At 36.8% G+C, this 18,016-nt stretch overlaps 1 protein-coding gene and 1 long non-coding RNA gene across 7 annotated transcripts in view; one reads left to right on the top strand and one right to left on the bottom strand.

Annotated features, from left to right (window-relative positions):
• Positions 1-18,016, bottom strand: part of LOC309873033 — a 697,683-nt gene that overhangs the window by 516,399 nt on the left and 163,268 nt on the right. The gene's annotated exons all lie outside the window — the stretch shown is intronic.
• LOC309872905 (olfactory receptor 4C11-like) overlaps positions 1-18,016 on the top strand; it is a gene marked incomplete at both ends in the record, with an annotated part of 59,108 nt that overhangs the window by 28,573 nt on the left and 12,519 nt on the right. Inside the window, one exon of one of the 6 annotated variants that reach the window (XM_082747876.1) lies at positions 16,381-16,387. The exons of 1 other annotated variant lie outside the window; for it this stretch is intronic. In XM_082747876.1, coding sequence (XP_082604002.1) covers positions 16,381-16,387 — 7 coding nt within the window. Of the gene's footprint in view, positions 1-12,484; positions 12,655-16,380; positions 16,388-18,016 lie in introns of those variants that run through there. 4 more of the 6 variants (XM_082747874.1, XM_082747872.1, XM_082747875.1 and 1 more) reach the window with 4 other exon arrangements.

Here is an 18,016-nt window from a genome sequence, read left to right as displayed (position 1 = left end):
GGCTGATTTAGGCCATTCACAATGAGAGTAATTATTGATAGATATGCTTTGATTGACATCATGTTACCTTTGAAGTCTTTCTTTCTGTAGATTGTCTTTATATTTCTGTTCAATGATATTTTTAAGACTTTTTTCTCTTCTCTGAAACCCTCCTTAATATTTCCTGCAGTGTCGGCTTGGTGGTTGCATAGTCTTTTAAGCCTTTCCAGTCTTGGAAACTCTTTATCTCTTCATCCATTTTGAATGTCAGTATTGCTGGATAAAGTATTCTTGGCTGCATATTCTTCTCTGTTCTTTTTTTTTTTTAATATAACTTTTTATTTTTTATAAACATATATTTTTATCCCCAGGGGTACAGGTCTGTGAATCACCAGGTTTACAGATGCTGGCGAGGATGCGGAGAAAGGGGAACCCTCCTACACTGTTGGTGGGAATGCAAGCTGGTGCAACCTCTCTGGAAAACTGCATATTCTTCTCATTTATTGCCCTGAATATATCTTGCCAGCCCTTTATGGCTTGCCAGGTCTCTGTGGACAGGTATGATGTTATTCTGATGTGCTTTCCTCTGTACGTAAGGAGCTTCTTTGTCCTAGCTGCTTTCAAGAGGGTCTGCCTACAATTATAATTCTTCATTCTTACTATTATGTGTCTCAAGGATTTTTGAGAATCTATAACCTTGGGAGGAAACTGTTCTGCCTCTAGTACATGAATGCTGGTTCCATTCGTGAGATTGGGAAAATTTTCATGAACAACTTGTTCCACTATATCTTCTAGACTTCTTTCTTTCTCCTCCCCTTCAGGGAGTCAAATAATTCTGATGTTGGAACGTTTCATGGCATCATTTATTTCCCTGATTCTGTTTTCTTGGCTTCTAAGCTGTTTGTTCCAGGCTTTCTCCTGATCCTTTCTCTCTATCTGTTTGTCCTCCAGATCACTAATTCTATCTTCTGTCTCAGTTACCCTAGCTTTTTGAGAATTTAGATTAGATTGGAACTCACTGAGAGCATTTTGAACATCATCCCTGGTGGCTTTCAGTTCTGACCTAATCAATTCCATTTGGTCATCCATGGCTTTCTCCAACCTAGCTATTGCCTGGATTATTGTTAGCCTGAATTCCCTTTATGACATATTGTCTATGTAGATAGCCATTAGCTCTGTTGTAGAAGGCCCATCCTCTATATTTTTCTTCTGTTGGGCATTCCTCCTCCTAGTCATTTGGTGAGAGATGACTGAACAGATGTATCTGGATGTATAAACCATGGTCCAGTCAAGTTGCACCCTGGAACGCTTCCTGAGCAATCAGGATTCCCCACCCAAATGAGAGAAAAAAGAAAAGAAAAAGGAAAAAGAGAGAAAAAGAGAGACAGGAAAAAGAGGGAAGATAAAAGAGAAGGCTCAGCCCAAATGGGCCCCAAGGTAAGATTTATGAAATATACAAACAGAAACAGACAAACAAAAAGACTGAAAAAATATATGGCAAGAGGAAAAATATATATATATGTGTGTGTGTGTGTGTGTGTGTAAACGCAAAAAAAAATGAAGAACCCCATCAAAAAGAACCCCAAGTATAAGATTTATATACTATCAGGACAAACAAAAATACACAGAAACACTGGTGAAAGAAAAAGGTGGGAGAGTGGTTAATAATTCTCAGTGTGGGCAAGGAAGGATGCTTTGATTCTTCCTGGATGTATCTTGATATTTTGTTAAAGGATTCAACTTTCCTAAGATAAAGGGGGATTAAAAATTGGTTTACCTATAGAGGTAACATTGATTGGGGGAAGGGGATTACCTTGAAGTTTAATTTTATATGAATGTTAGAAAATAAAAATTAGAAAAATAAACTAGACTAAAATAAACTAAAATTGAAAAAATAGAAAAGCAAAAGAAAAACACATGTGTATGTATCAAAAAGTTCAAGTTAGAAGGTTATTATTGAATTCGATGTAGTGGACATCTCACTGTGATGGTAAATAGGTTAAAAAGTTATCTATATATAAAAAAAAAAAATCAACCAAAATAGTGGGAACGAGTTAAAAAATAAAAGTTGTGTTTGTGAAGTAGTGGTGGTTGTTTTGTTGTCTTTTTTTTTTTTTCTTTCTTTCCTGGTTGGTTTTCTGGGGGAGGAGCCTGCCACATGGGTTTTCCGTCAATGATGTGCCCTGAATTAAGTCCTCCTACCCTCCTCAAGGTGTGGGCTCTGAGGAAACTGGTTTTTCAGGCTTTTGTTCTCTGAAGGTTTTTATGTTTCTTCATTTGTTTTCTCTTGCCTTGTCAGCTTTTGATGGTGTTTGGAGGTTTAGAGGAAAGCAAAGTTCACCCTGAACTCCCTCTCAGAGAAAAGCCTCAGTATGATCCCCTGTGGGTTCTTCAGAGCACATAAGTTCACCCTCGGCTGCTGGCAGAGCAGGTTCTGAGTCACGGTCCTTGGGGATGCAGGAGCTCCTGCTTGTACCCAAAACCACAGCAGCAGCGACTGTCTGGGCAGGTCCAGACCACCAGAGAGGTTCCAAGCAGCGATTGCACACTGAGATTTTCCTGCTGGCCCTGGGTGGGAGTGCCTGGACTTTCTGGGTCCGAGAGCACCAGGCTAGTGCCTGGGCACACCTCTCCCAGGGCAGGGTGTCGGGTGCACGAGTCTCAGGCTCTGATAGCATGGTGCAGTGTTCTGCCATCTGGCAAGGCTCCCCGCCCCTCATGGGAGCTGGACCCCACGCGATCTCAGGCACCCTGGCGGCTCAGGGATGGAGACCCATTTTCTCCACCGCACTCTCTCTGGCTCAGCACCAGGGGAGGCTGTCCTGGGTCCAGGGACTTAAGACCCTGTCCCTAACTGCCCCGATTCTCACAATTTCCCCCCGCAATCTTTTTATCTTTTTGAGTGCTTTCAAACAGACTCCAAGTTAATGCTGGTTCCCAGACTCAGGGCACTTTCATATTGGGGTATTACTTTCCAATTGGTTGCCACTGGTGGCTCCCTCCCCCTTTCGTTTATCTTCCAATATCAGTCCGACATTCCCACTCTGGTTTACCTGCCCACTGGCATCTTCTCCCTCTGTAGAGATCCAGACATGTATAATTCTGATCTCAGGCTGATTTCATGGGTGATCAGAGTTCTTTGGTAGGTAATCAGCTCACTTCAGGGTACAGGTTGAAACAGTACCTCCTCCTCCTTCCTCACCATCTTGTCTCCCCTCCACAATATCTTTTAACTAACTAAATATCAAGGGAAAAGTAAAAATCACTCCAAAACTTTACTTTTTCTTCTTGTGGAAGTTTTAGTGTATTTTTGCTTTTGTACAGGATTGTTGTATGATGTCAGTTGGTATTATAACAATTTGTAGTGTTTATTGGAGGTTAAGTATGATTTACGGAGATGTGTATAGGTACTACATGAATAATCAATGGACTTTTAACAATTAATTTTATGTGTTAACTTGACTGGACCACAGGGTGCTCAGATGGTGCCTTGATTATTGTTTTGGTTATGACTATGAGATTTTTCTGGATGATATTAACTTTTGAGTTGGTAGAGTGAATAAAGTAGATTGTTCTCACTAACATAGGGCCCTCAACTAATGAAATGAATGACTGAAAATTACAAAAGGCTAACCTTCCCTGAGTAAGAGGGAGTACTCTTACCTGACAGCTTTCAGACTGAACCATTAGTACTTCCTGTCTGATGACTTGCACTCTGACATATTAACTCTTCCCGGATTTTACACAGCCTCCTGCTTATGGACCTGAAGTAGGACATCAGCTCTTTCTGGTTAACTGAAGTTTCTCGTGTTTAGACTCAAAAGGGGACATTGATTATGCAGATTTTGCATTTGCCAGTTTCCATATACACAAAAGCAAATTAGTGTGTGTGTGTGTGTGTGTGTACAGAAAGATATCAGATCTTCATGGATCAAGAGACTCAATATCGTTCAGATGTCGATAATATCTGAAACAATGCACATCTTAAACTACTCCTATAAAAACTCCAATAACAATTTTTGCCAACGTAGAAAATCAGCTGAACATTTCATATAGAAGCTCAAGGGATTTTTAATCAAATAAAAATTCTTGAAAAAAAAAATTTGTATGCTCCACATGTCCTGATTTTAAAATAATTATGAAGCTATGTAATCAAAACTATGGCAATGGCATTAAACCAGGGATGTAGAAAAATGGGATGAACTGTAGAGCCTAGAAATATACCATCTCTTTTTTTTTTTAATATTTCATTTATTTTCAGCGTAACAGTATTCATTGTTTTTGCACCACACACAGTGCTCCATGCAATCCGTGCCCTCTCCAATACCCACCACCTGGTACCCCAACCTCCCACCCCCCGCTTCTTCAAAACAATCAGATTACCATCTTTTTTTTTTTTTTTACTGCATCACATAGTATTTCTATTTTTAATTTTTTTTAATTTTTAAAAAGATTTATTTATTTATTTATTTATTTTCCTACTTTTCTTTTTTTATAAATTAATTAATTTATTTTCAGAAAAACAGTATTCATTATTTTTTCACAACACCCAGTGCTCCATGCAATCCGTGTCCTCCATAATGCCCACCACCATGTACCCCAACCTCCCACCCTCCCGCCACTTCAAACCCCTCAGATTGTTCTATTGAGTCCATAGTCTCTCATGGTTCACCTCTTCTTCTAATTTCTCCCAACTCCATTTCAGAGTTCATAGTCTCTCATTATTCAACTCCCCTCCCAATTTACCCCAACTCCCTTCTCCTCTCTAACACCCCTTGTCCTCCATGCTATTTGTTATGCTCCACAAATTGACTCTCTCTGCTTGACTTATTTCACTCAGCATAATCTCTTTTAGTCCCGCCCATGTTGCTACAAAAGTTGGGTATTCGTCCTTTCTGATAGAGGCATAATACTCCATAGTGTATATGGACCACATCTTCCTTATCCATTCATCCGTTGAAGGGCATCTTGGTTCTTTCCATAGTTTGGCAACCGTGGCAATTGCTGCTATAAACATCGGGGTACAAATGGCCCTTCTTTTCACAACATCTCTATCTTTGGGGTAAATACCCAGGAGTGCAATGGCAGGGTCATAGGGAAGTTCTATTTTTAATTTTTTAAGGAATCTCCACACTGTTCTCCAAAGAGACTGCACCAACTTGCATTCCCACCAACAGTGGAAGAGGGTTCCCCTTTCTCCACATCCTCTCCAACACATGTTGTTTCCTGTTTTGTTAATTTTGGCCATTCTAACTGGTGTAAGGTGATATCTCAATGTGGTTTTAATTTGAATCTCCCTGAGGGCTAGTGATGATAAACATTTTTTCATGTGTCTGATAGCCATTTGTATGTCTTGATTGGAGAAGTGTCTGTTCATATCTTCTTCCCATTTTTTTTTATATGGTTGCCTGTTTTGTGTGTGTTGAGTTTGAGGAGTTCATTATAGATCCTGGATATCGACCTTTTGTCTGTACTGTCATTTGCAAATATCTTCTCCCATTCCATGGGTTGCTTCTTTGTTTTCTTGACTGTTTCCTTTGCTGTGCAGAAGCTTTTGATTTTGATGAAGTCCCAAAAGTTTATTTTTGCTTTTGTTTCCTTTGTCTTTGGAGACATATCTTGAAAGAAGTTGCTGTGGCTGATATCGAAAAGATTACTGCCTATGTTCTCCTCTAGGATTCTGATGGATTCCTGTCTCACGTTCCTGAACCTCATCAAATCTATTTATGAAAGACCCACAGCAAATATCATCCTCAATGGGAAAAAGCTTGCAGCCTTCCCGTTGAGATCAGGAACAAGACAAGGATGCCCACTTTCACCACTCTTGTTCAACTTAGTATTAGAAGTCCTAGCAACAGCAATCAGACAACAAAGAGAAATAAAAGGTATCCATATTTGCAATGAAAAAGTCTAACTCTCTTCGCAGACGACATGATTCTTTATATGGATAACCCAAAACACTCCACCCCCAAACTACTAGAACTCATACAGCAATTCAGCAACGTGGCAGGACACAAAGTCAATGTGCAGAAATCAGTGGCTTTCTTATACACTAACAATGAAAATACAGAAAGGGAAATTAGAGAATTGATTCCATTTACTATAGCTCCGAGGACCATAAGATACCTGGGAATAAACCTAACCAAAGAGGTAAAGGATCTGTATTCGAGGAACTACAGAACACTCATGAAAGAAATTGAAGAAGACACAAAAAGATGGAAGACCATTCCATGCTCTTGGATCAGAAGAATAAACATTGTTAAAATGTCAATACTGCTTAGATCAATCTATACTTTTAATGCCATTCCAATCAAAATTCCACCAGTATTCTTCAAAGAGCTGGAGCAAATAATCCAAAAATTTTTATGGAATCAGAAGAGACTTCAAATCGCTAAGGAAATGTTGAAAAACAAAAATATAGCTGGGGGCATCACGTTACCTGATTTCAAGCTTTATTACAAAGCTGTGATCACCAAGACAGCATGGTACCGGCATAAAAACAGACACATAGACCAGTGGAACAGAATAGAGAGCCCAGATATGGACCCTCAACTCTATGGTCAATTAATCTTCGACAAAACAGGAAAAAATATACAGTGGAAAAAAGTCTCTTCAATAAATGGTGCTGGGTAAACTGGACAGCTATAAGTAGAAGAATGAAACTCGACCATTCTCTTACACTGTACACAAAGATAAACTCAAAATGGATTACCATCTCTTTTATGGTCAACTGATTTTCTGCAAGAGTGCCAAAACCATCCAAGAGAAAAGAATAGTTTTTTCAGCAAATAGTTTAGCTAAACTAGATATTCAAAATCTAGTTATGCAAAAGAACACTAGATATGCAAAAGAAGGAAGGCAGGCATGCCTGGGTGGCTCAGTGGGTTACTCCTGTGGTTTCCACTCAGGTCATGATTCAGGGTATTGGGATCGAACCCCACACTGGGCTCTGGGCTCAAAAGGTATCCTGCTTCCCCCCTCACTCTCTGCTTATCTTTCTGCCTACTTGTGATCTCTCTCTGTCTCTGTCCAATAAATAAATAAAATCTTAAAAAAAAAAGAATGAAGGAAAATCCCTAAATTACACTATAGACAAAATAAACTCCAAATGAATCAAAGACTTAAGTATAAGAATAAAACTATAAAATGTTTAGAAGAAAAAGCTAATGATGTATTTTATCTTGGCTAGCCGAACACAACAACAAAAAAATAAAATATAAATGAAATAAAAGTTTCGGGACATTACCTTAGGAAATTATTTCTTGAATATGACACCAAAAAAACACAAGTTACAGAATAAATAAATAAATTAATTAATTAAGCTATCTCAAAATTAAAAATTTCTATGCATCAAGGTCACAATCAACAGAATGAAAGGCAATTCAATGAATTCCTAAAACTCAATATCAACAAAAGGTAAATAAATATTTCTCCAAAAATATACATAAATGAGCAATGAGCAGCATCAAAAGATAGTCAACATCACTAAACACACTCATGCATACTGTCCATAACAATATTAAAATGTTGAAGCCACTGTGAAAGGCAATAAGAACTTCTTTATAAAGTTAACAATAATGACCAAGTGATCCAGCATTTCCACCTCTGGGAATGTAGCAAAAGCACTGGAAGTGGGGACTGGGAGAGATATGTGTACCCTCATGTCCATATCAGCATTAGTCATGATAGCCAAAATGTGTAGGCAACTCATGTGTCCATCAACGTATGAATAAACAAAATGTGGAAAGCATACAGTGGAATATTATTCAGCATGGAAAAGGAAGAAATTTCTGACCCATGCTCAACACAGATATAGTCTGATGACATATTAAATGAAATAAACTGTGTATCGTCATGTCTTCTTCAGTACCTCCAGACACTGACAGTTTCTCTGAATATACTTTTATTGATTTATTTCAGCTATGTTGAAAATACAAGGTTTTATTATTTTCACTTGTATATATAATGATTCCACAATTCTAGTGCTTACTCAGTGCCTGTCACAATAATTAGGCTCAACTTTCCATGTTTTTTATAAACTTGAAAGTTTTGAGGGGACTTATTCTGAAATTTAAATAAAACCCTCTATTTGGGGTTTGTTTGATATTTTATTCAAAATGGGACTGGGGTTATTGGTTACTGGGAGAAGAGTCACAGAGGCAAAGTGTCATTTGCATCGCATCATGCCAGTAGGTACATACTTTTATTGTGCCTCATCATCCTTGAGGTTAACCTTGATCACCTGGTTGAGGTAGTGTTTGCCACATTTGTACCGCCTGCCAGATTCCACAGTGTGCCTTTTGGAAGGAATTCACCTGTGTACAGCCCACAAATAAGAGATTGAGTGTTATCCTATAACCCTTTGAGAGCAGAATACCAACAAAATAATTAGGAATGTTTTAATGGAAAGTTTGTCTATTATTCCCTATTCATTAGCTATTTATTTAAGTGTTCATATCACTACAAGCTTGTGGATCTTTAAACTATGAGTTATATATCAATTTGTGTTATTTATTTTGTTGTTCAATTATTTTCTAGCTTTAGGCATTGTGAGGTATTTCCAGTGGCTCTTGTGTTCCTTTGGCATATTATCACTGTGGCAGTTGTGTGTGTGTGGTGTTACCATTTTTTTACCAGTTCATCTTGTACTTTCCCCACCTGAGACCTAGAATCAGCCTCTTACTTAAGAAGTCCTAATTAATTTTTTTGGATAAAGGTATCAGGAAACATGTCCTTCCACTAGACTACGAGATAATCACTGTTTTATTATTATTATTATTATTACTATTATTATTATTATCTTCTAGTCAAAACTTGTCATTTATGGCCCACATAAACACTTTAATTGCAAGAAGAGACCAAGTTTTCCCCCAAATCCATTAATACATGAGTGAACATTAAGTTCTTGTCACATCTAGCTCATGTGTCTTAATGAAAAGGGAATGAGCACTTTAGGGAATGACCTCCCCAGACTCCTTATTTTTTCATCACTCATGTTTAAATACTGCTGTAGGAAAGGCAGAAGACAAATATGTCCCTGTCAAAATTACAAGTGAGAATGGATATCAGAAAGTGTGAGAAGAATCCTGGACCAGCTTTGTCTTCTGGCATGCAGGTGAGAACCTGAGCCTCAGTGACATCAAAAGAGATCAGACAGAATTTTAAAAGCACTTTTTAAAATTCTCATTGGAGTAAAGAGACTGAATTACATTGAGAAGAAAAGAGAATGACTGAACATCCTACCCTTTGCATAAGCTCTTAACACAACTTGTGAGATTTGTGCTGGGGATTAACTTATTTGTATTTCATACTTAGACAAAATCCATCTAATCTATGACAAATGTGCACCTAACACATAAAAGACATTTGTGGAAGGATAGAAAGTTTAGGGAATTTTCTACAAGTGCTTGACAATCTAAACTGAGAAGATGGAGTAAAAGAAATACTCAGTAGGTCCTGGTGGAGAAAGAGGCAAATAAAAATTGTATCTAGTCCAGTGTTCCAGGATGCTCCATGGAGATGATGATTTTACTTGGGATGTAGTAGGCTTCCCTATTCAGTGGTCACAGAGTACTGAAGGGCTGAACACTATTGGATGGTATTAAGAGGAGATTCTCTTAATTCTTTCATTTACTTTATAAATAGTTATTATTAAATATTTACATTTTTCCAGATCTTGAATTCAGCAGTGAACAGATAAATACTGCCTTCCTTATGTTGCTTCTTTAGAATGTATGCCACTCTTATATCTATTCTTATTTGAACCATACAAATCTTTCAGTCTGTATCTTTGTAAGATAGATGATAAATAATAGCTGATAGATGGAAATACAGATAGATTGATATACGATAGGTAGATAGATGATAGAAAGGTAGTAAATTGATAGTAGATATATGGATGAATAGATAAACAGACATCGCTTTATAATACTTAATTGTTAGAATCCAGACAGGTTTTCACTCCTGTTTGCTGAAGAGTTGGACAAAGAACATATTTGGCAAACTCTTAAGAGTGTAGGGGAACATGAAGTTAATGGCAGTGTAGTGGGGGCATGATGTGGTAAAGACTCCTGAGCTCAGAACTGTCTCTACAGTGACTCATCCGCTTACACAGATATTTAAATCTTATTCTAACCCTAGAAATTTTGCTGTTTCTGCAGTCTGTGTCAGAATACAGTTGTTATGTACTAGTAATATGCCAAAGGCAATAATAAACCATCTACTAAGAGAAAGTCTTTAAAAAGCTTTATTTTGGTGCAGCGCCACTATGACAGATTTTCAACCACCAATGGGAATATTTTAAAAGGTAAGTCATCCTCCTAACTTTGATTCTAAGAAAACAATTCCCCCACCCTGAGGCCACACATATGCTATCTCCATACTCTTGTAAATACAATTAATTGATATCACTCTGTGTGTGTGTGTGTGTGTGTGTGTGTGTGTGTGTATGAGTGTGTGTGTGTGAGAGAGATTATTCTGCTGTTAAAGAAAATATTATCACCTTCAAGAGACAGTCCTGAATTCTGCCCCTTCACAACATATTTTAGAAACCATTGTATATATTTCCACTTCCCTTTGTTTGATGATTCCATAAAATACCATCCCTGAATCATTTAGCTTCCTTCTGGTGGGCATTGAAGTTGTTTCTTACCTTTGGTCAACATGGAAAGGATTGCTGTGATGATCCTCCAGCCTATGAGTGAGATTATTTGCAGCAAATGCAAACACTAGACCTGTGTCTATGTGACATTGAAATATCATCAATGCTAAAAATCACCCTCAGAGAAACTGTATCCCCTTAAACTCCTCCCAAGAATGTGTGGAATCAATTGTGTCCAACATCATTTTCAGAACTGTTTGTTAAGAGACATTTATCAAAATTGTCATTTTGTTAATCTAAGTAAAAAGATAAATAATTGAATTTGAATGGAATATATTTTTCTATGCAAGAAATTCATAATCATTTCACATTATTTCTAAAAAGAAAAGTTCCTTTGAGGTCAGTTCTTTTGCCCATTTTCATTTTAACTGTTGTGTGTGTGTGTGTGTGTGTGTGTGTGTGTGTGTGTGTATGTGATTTAATTAGATAGAGAGAGAACACAAAAGCAGGGCAAGGTACAGAGGAAGAGGGAGAGATAGAATCTTAAACAGGCTCCATCCCCAGCACAGTACCAAGTATGGGGCTGGATTCCAAAACCCTAAGATCATGACCTGAGTGGAAATCAAGAGTCAAATATTTAACCGGCTGAGCTACCTAGGCACCATATGGATTGTGTTTTCAATCTTGAGATACATTTATATTTGAAAAATTATGCTTTTGTCTGAAATACATGTTGTTAATATACTTAAATTCCTTGAAACTTATACATATAATTGTGTTATCATACGGGAAATATATGTGATGAAGACAGAAAAGGATTTTTTTTAGTTTGGCATATATAAATGAATATTCATTCCTTTCCTCTTTCTATCTTTTACTGAAGTCAGGGCATGGGACTTACAAGAACATATGTTCCAAAAATGATATGAAAAAGTTTTATCTATGACCTGGAGTTTCTTTAGCTCATTGTCTAAATTCCTGGTGCTTAAAATAACAGGAAATTTGAAACAATATTTTGATTTATGCCAAACGTTCCCTATTTATCCTTTATTTTAGAATCAGTCTCTCCATGTGTCTTAAGAAAATATGCAGAAAGACCAACCAAAATACTGCATGAGGTGAAGAATTCTACTTTGGACAACATAGGATAATGTAAAAAGTACAAAATGTTATGATAGAAGCTGAATTCACAACTATAAACAACTATAAATTATAGAGAGCTAAAGTAAAAGGAAACAAATTTAGTCAAGGGAACTGATCAAAATAAACTTAATAATGGACTAAACGAATTGACCAAACACTCACTGCTAAAATATTTCTTATTTCTCTCTTGTCCTTTTTCTCTCTTTCCCTCACCCTGTCTCACTCTCTCTCTCTCATATGTTTCATTAAACAAACAAACAACAAAAAAATTATTGAAGTTTCCATATCATTTATTGAATGTTCAGAATATTTACTAGAAGATACTTTATGAATATCTATCAAGTTCAAAAAAGTATGAAAGCACATTATGTATATCATGCATGAGTTTTCTCCTTTTTGCAACATTCTATCTTAATGGGTCCCTGATGTAAAATAAGGAAAGATATTCAGCCCAGAAAGATACTCTTTCATAATAAATTCATTTAGTTAATGTTTATTATGCCTGAAGAATTGGCTATTTTCTCATTATTAATATATTTCCTTGTTTCCATAAGTAATCAGGTGAATAGATTGTGAATAAATATTATGATCCCTGCATTGTTCAAGGGAAAACAACACGGAAGATAAGGGATTACCCACTGGTAAGTGGCCCTTCCATGAACAAGCATATGAATTTGACCTCTAAATGGAGTATTCATTTCCTCATATTTCTTCCTTTACAGATTGTTTCTAACTTGCAATTTCTCCACTTGGCCTGAAATAATGGAGCAAAATAACACTGTTACTGAGTTCATACTGCTAGGACTGACCCAAGATCCAATGAAAAAGAAAATGGTATTTGTAATTTTCTTCATTTTTTATTTGGGAACTGTGGTAGGGAATTTGCTCATTATTGTGACCATCAAGTCCAGCCGCACACTTGGGAGCCCCATGTACTTTTTCCTATTTCATTTGTCCCTTGCTGATTCCTGTTTCTCAACTTCCACAGCCCCAAGACTAATTGTGGACTCACTCTCTGCACAAAGAACCATATCTTACACTGAGTGCATGACCCAAGTCTTTGCAATACATTTCTTTGGCTCCATGGAGGTCTTTGTTCTCATCCTCATGGCTATTGATCGCTATGTGGCTATATGTAAACCCTTACATTACCCAACCATCATGAGACGGCAGGTTTGCACAATCCTGATTGCTCTTGCATGGGTAGGAGCTTTTATCCATTCCATTACTGAGGTACTGCTGGCCTTGAAATTGCCTTTCTGTGGGCCCAATTTGATTAATCATTACTGCTGTGATTTGCAGCCCTTGCTGAAACTTGCATGCATGGACACGTATATGATCAACCTAGAATGGGTGTCTAACAGTGGGAGCATTTGCACAGGCAGTTTTGTGTTTCTGATGATTTCATACATTGTCATATTGCATTCACTGAGAAACCACAGTGCAGAAGGGAGGAGAAAAGCTCTCTCCACCTGCATTACTCATATCATCGTAGTAGTGATATTCTTTGGTCCATGTATATTCATCTATGCACGCCCCCCAAGCACTTTCCCTATGGACAAGATGGTGTCCGTATTTTATACTATTGGAACCCCTTTCTTCAACCCATTCATCTACACTCTTAGGAATGCAGAAGTGAAAAATGCCATGAGAAAGCTATGCCATATCACAGCTACCTCAGAAAGCAAGAGATGAAGTGAGGGTTTTGGTTGATTCTTGAATCTGTACAGATGTCAAATATAATAGTTTATATCCTCACTTGTCCAACATACTCTATTACAATGCACCTGATTTCCTTAATTTTCACTGTACTTCTGCCCTCAAACTTGTACCTTCCCTCATAATACCAGCCAGGTCCTTACCTCTCCTGAGAGTTCACTTCTGACATTGTTGATTATGAAATCTTCACATTTCAGTCTACACTCTGGTTTGATAAGAAGAAAGATATTTATACAATTACAACTGTTCAAACAGTGAGTATTTATCAGTAAAAAAGAACATATTCTCTAAGATTTGTAATTCTCTCTGTAGAAAATTTCAAATAAGGTATTCTGCTTTCTCTTGAACACATCAGAGCAAAGGAATTAACTTTGTGTGTCAAGAATTATTTTTATTATATCATTCATTCATTTAAAATTTTCTCTAATGGTGAACCTCTCACCAAAAAGGTATATATATAATTTATTATTTATAATAAATTATTTTTACTATTCTCCTTATTTTTTCCTTTGATGATCAGGATAATTGAAGCATTATGTATGGGATTTTTTAATTGTAGCATTACATGGCCTGGAGATATTCAGCTAAGTTGTATGAATTGTATATAGGAGCCACAAGAGAATTCTGCAACTCTAAAAGGAAAAGAAGCAAAATAATGTATGTTGTCAAAACTAAATAATAATTTAAAATACATCATAGTTAAAACATATTTTTTGAGATTGAGGTACAGAAGGGTAGAACCCAGTTTGAAAAGGGGAAGGGAAGCATGTTATTTCATTTACTGCTATGTTTTATGAATGGAATAAAAGAAAGTACCAGAGACATTCAGAAATACTCAATTGAATGTCTCCAGCTAATGGAGTTGGAGTGAACATGCTTTTGCAGCAGGAAGCCGCTTTGTTTCTCTGTTTGTCCTTTCCTAGTAAAGCAGTAGTGTGGATTGACAAGGTAGAATTGCCAGTAGAATTTTGGTGTTCATAGTTAAGACAGTAGATTAGCAACCATGACTTGAATATGTGCCTTCCATGGATGTTGTCATTAATTTTTAACTCATTGATTTCAGAGAGTACAAGAATGTTAATTTAAAGGTGTACATGCCCCTGATTTTTATATCAGCATTATCTACAATAACAAAACTATGGACACAGACCAAGTTTCCACTGAATGATGAATGGAATATTCATGGGGTATATATTATCAGCCATTAAAAATAGTGAGATCGTGCCATTTGAAATGACAAGGTTTGAGCTAGAGACTATTAGGCTAAGCTAATCAAGTCAGTCAATGAAAGAGAAATACCACATGATTTCCCTCATGTGGAAATTAATAAAATAATGAGTATAGGGAAAAACAGAGAGAGGTGGGCAAATCAAGAAATAGGTTCTTAACTACAGAAAACAACCAGATGGTTACCAGAGGGGAGGTGTCTAGAAGGAGGGGTTAAATAGGTGATGGGGATTAAGGAGTAGACATGTTGTGATGAGAACTTAGTATGGTATGTAAGTGTTGAATCGCTAAATTGTACACCTGGAAATCATATTACACTCTAGGTTAATTAACTGCAATCTAAAATAAAATAAAATAAAATAAAATAAAATAAAATAAAATAAATTAAAATAAAATAAAATTCATTACTTTAAGTGTATTCAAATTTACCACATCCTTAATAACTGTTACAAGATTCCATTTTATTTTAATGGTGTTGCCCATTATTTACCTGGAAAAATCTTTTTAATGCCAAGAGTTTCCTCTTGTCAAAGGATATTTTTCAATAAATTCATTGAAATATCATGTTTTCAATGTTCTCACTACTTTTTTTTTTATTTCTGGGTTATTATGAAGTTAATGCCTGCCCTAGTGTCCAAAGTTGGCATGTTGATGTACAAAAATTATATACACACACACACACACACATATATATATGTATATATATATTCAGTTATACAAATTGATGTTTGATGTACATATAATATGAAACTATCACCACAATCTAAGTAATTAGCACATCTATCTTTTCTATATATTTACTAGTGTGTGTGTGCATGTATGTGTGTGTGTGTGTGTGTGTAAAAAGTTTTAATTTAAATCTATCCTGGTTGCAATTTCAGGTATTCATTATGGTGTCGTTAGCAATAGTGACCATGCAATATATTAGATTTCTAGAACTTATTCATTCTACATAACTGAAACCTTGCACACTTGGGCAACATCTCTCCCTTTTTCTCAGTCCCTGGTCCTTGGCAACCACCACTGTACTCTCTTTTTCTGTGAATTGACTATACCATTTCCACATATTAGTGAGATCATGCAGTATTTCTCTTTCTGTGTCTTTCTTGTTTCACTTAACATCAAGACCTCCAGTGCCATCCAGCTCTGATTTGTTACTGCAAATGCCAGAATTTGCAAAACAAAACAAAACAAAACCTTACCAATATATATATAAGCATCCCCCACAAAATCAAAACAAAACAAAACAAAAGCCTTTCAAATTTAGTGATCATTTCCGGGGTGGGGGGAAACAGAACAATGATTGTTATTAAGAATTTCACTCCCATGAGTGGAAGATTACAAATATTTTATTGAAAATTAGTATATACATTCATCCATTGATCAGATGAATGGATAAGGAAGATGTGGTCCATATACACTATGGAGTATTATGCCTCCATCAGAAAGGATGAACACCCAACTTTTGTAGCAACATGGACGGGACTGGAAGAGATTATATTGAGTGAAATAAGTCAAGCAGAGAGGGTCAATTATCATATGGTTTCACTTATCTGTGGAGCATAACAAATAACATGGAAGACATGGGGAGATGGAGAGGAGAAGGGAATTGAGGGAAATTGGAAGGAGAGGTGAACCATGAGAGACTATGGACTCTGAAAAACAACCTGAGGGTTTTGAAGGGGCAGGGGGTCGGAGGTTGGGGGAACCAGGTGGTGGGTATTATAGAGGGCACGAATTGCATGGAGCACTGGGTGTGGTGCAAAAACACAAGGGAGTGGAGAAAGGGCAATACTCTTGTACTGTCAGTGAGAAAGCAAAATGATGCAGCCACTCTAGAAGACATACGGAGTTTCCTTAAAAAGTTAAAAACAGAAATACCCTAAAATCCTGCATTTGTACATCTTTTTTTTAATTTCTTTTCAAGTCTTGTGTACAACATAAAAATAGTAGTTCTGTGTTTTTTATTACTAAGCTATAAGTGTGGTTATGTGTTCTAGATACAGGTCTTTTTGTTATATATATGGTTTAAACAAAATATTAAATATAAAGTATATATCCATGTATAATTTATATGTAAAATTGAATATGTAAGTTTTATATAATATAAAATGTTTATATTATCAGAGGAAGGGCACATTGGTTCATTCCACACTTCAATGATTATGGCCATTACTGCTGTGAATGTTGGGGTACATATGGCCTTTCTTTTCACTACATCTGTAGTGAAATTGCAAGGTCATTGGTGTGGTAAATAAACAATGAATCTTGGAACACTGAAAAAATAAATTAAAATTAAGATGTTAAAAAAATGCTTATACATAAGTGTGTGTGTCTATACAAATGTAGTTTTTTTTCCCTAGTCTGTGTATTGCCTTTTCATTTTTAAAAAGATGACATCCAATGAGGAAAAGAGCTAATTCCAGCATGTCTTTTCAACCTGTTAAAATCTTAAATTTTGTGCAGCCACTCTGGAAAACAGGATGGAGGTTCCTCAAAATGTTGAAAATAGAACTGCCCTATGACCCAACAATTGCACTACTGGGTATTTACCCTAAAGATACAAACATAGTGATCCAAAGGGGCACGTGCACCCGAATGTTTATAGCAGCAATGTCCACAATCGCCAAACTATGGAAAGAACCTAGATGTCCATCAACAGATGAATGGATCAAGAAGATGTGGTATATATACACAATGGAATACTATGAAGCCATCAAAAGAAATGAGCTTGGAGGGACAGGAACAGAGAAGATGATGAAGAGTCCCCTAATCCTGTTAAAGATTACTGCTAAATACCCAGAGGCACACATTGGAAGACCTTTTGATCCAAGGAATGACGTAGTCTGACTTCAGTTTCAAATGATAACCGTATGGGTTATTAGTGTGAGAAATGGAATGAGGGGAACAAGAGTGACAGAACAATGTTACTGAAATGACTCAAGTGTGAAAAGAGGGAACCCTGAAGTCTGGTGGCACCAGTGAGGATACAGAATGTGGTAGATCCTGTTGTGTCCAGCCCCACTTCCTAGCTGCTCTGTTTCTGGGCTACTAAGAGGTCAGAGCTCAGTGTCCCACCTTCTGTACAGTTACCACAGGACAAAATTATAGGCTATTCCCACAATCCCAGGACCCATAAGGGACCAATGAATGACAGGCTGGTCCCATTGCCTCAGCAGGAACCAGTCCTATATTACAATATATATCCCATAGTTCTCATGGTTGCAGAATAAAGCCAAGCCCCAACTGGGACCATAACCTTCTTCCTGTACTGTAGTCAGCTTCTTTCAACCCTTGTCCTTAGAAATCACTTTCATGAAAATACTCAACTGAGAATCTACCTAGGGA

This window comes from Mustela nivalis (genome assembly GCF_964662115.1).
Source record: "Mustela nivalis genome assembly, chromosome: 9".
Lineage (NCBI taxonomy): Eukaryota > Metazoa > Chordata > Mammalia > Carnivora > Mustelidae > Mustela > Mustela nivalis.
This window is presented reverse-complemented; position numbering and strand designations above follow the sequence as displayed.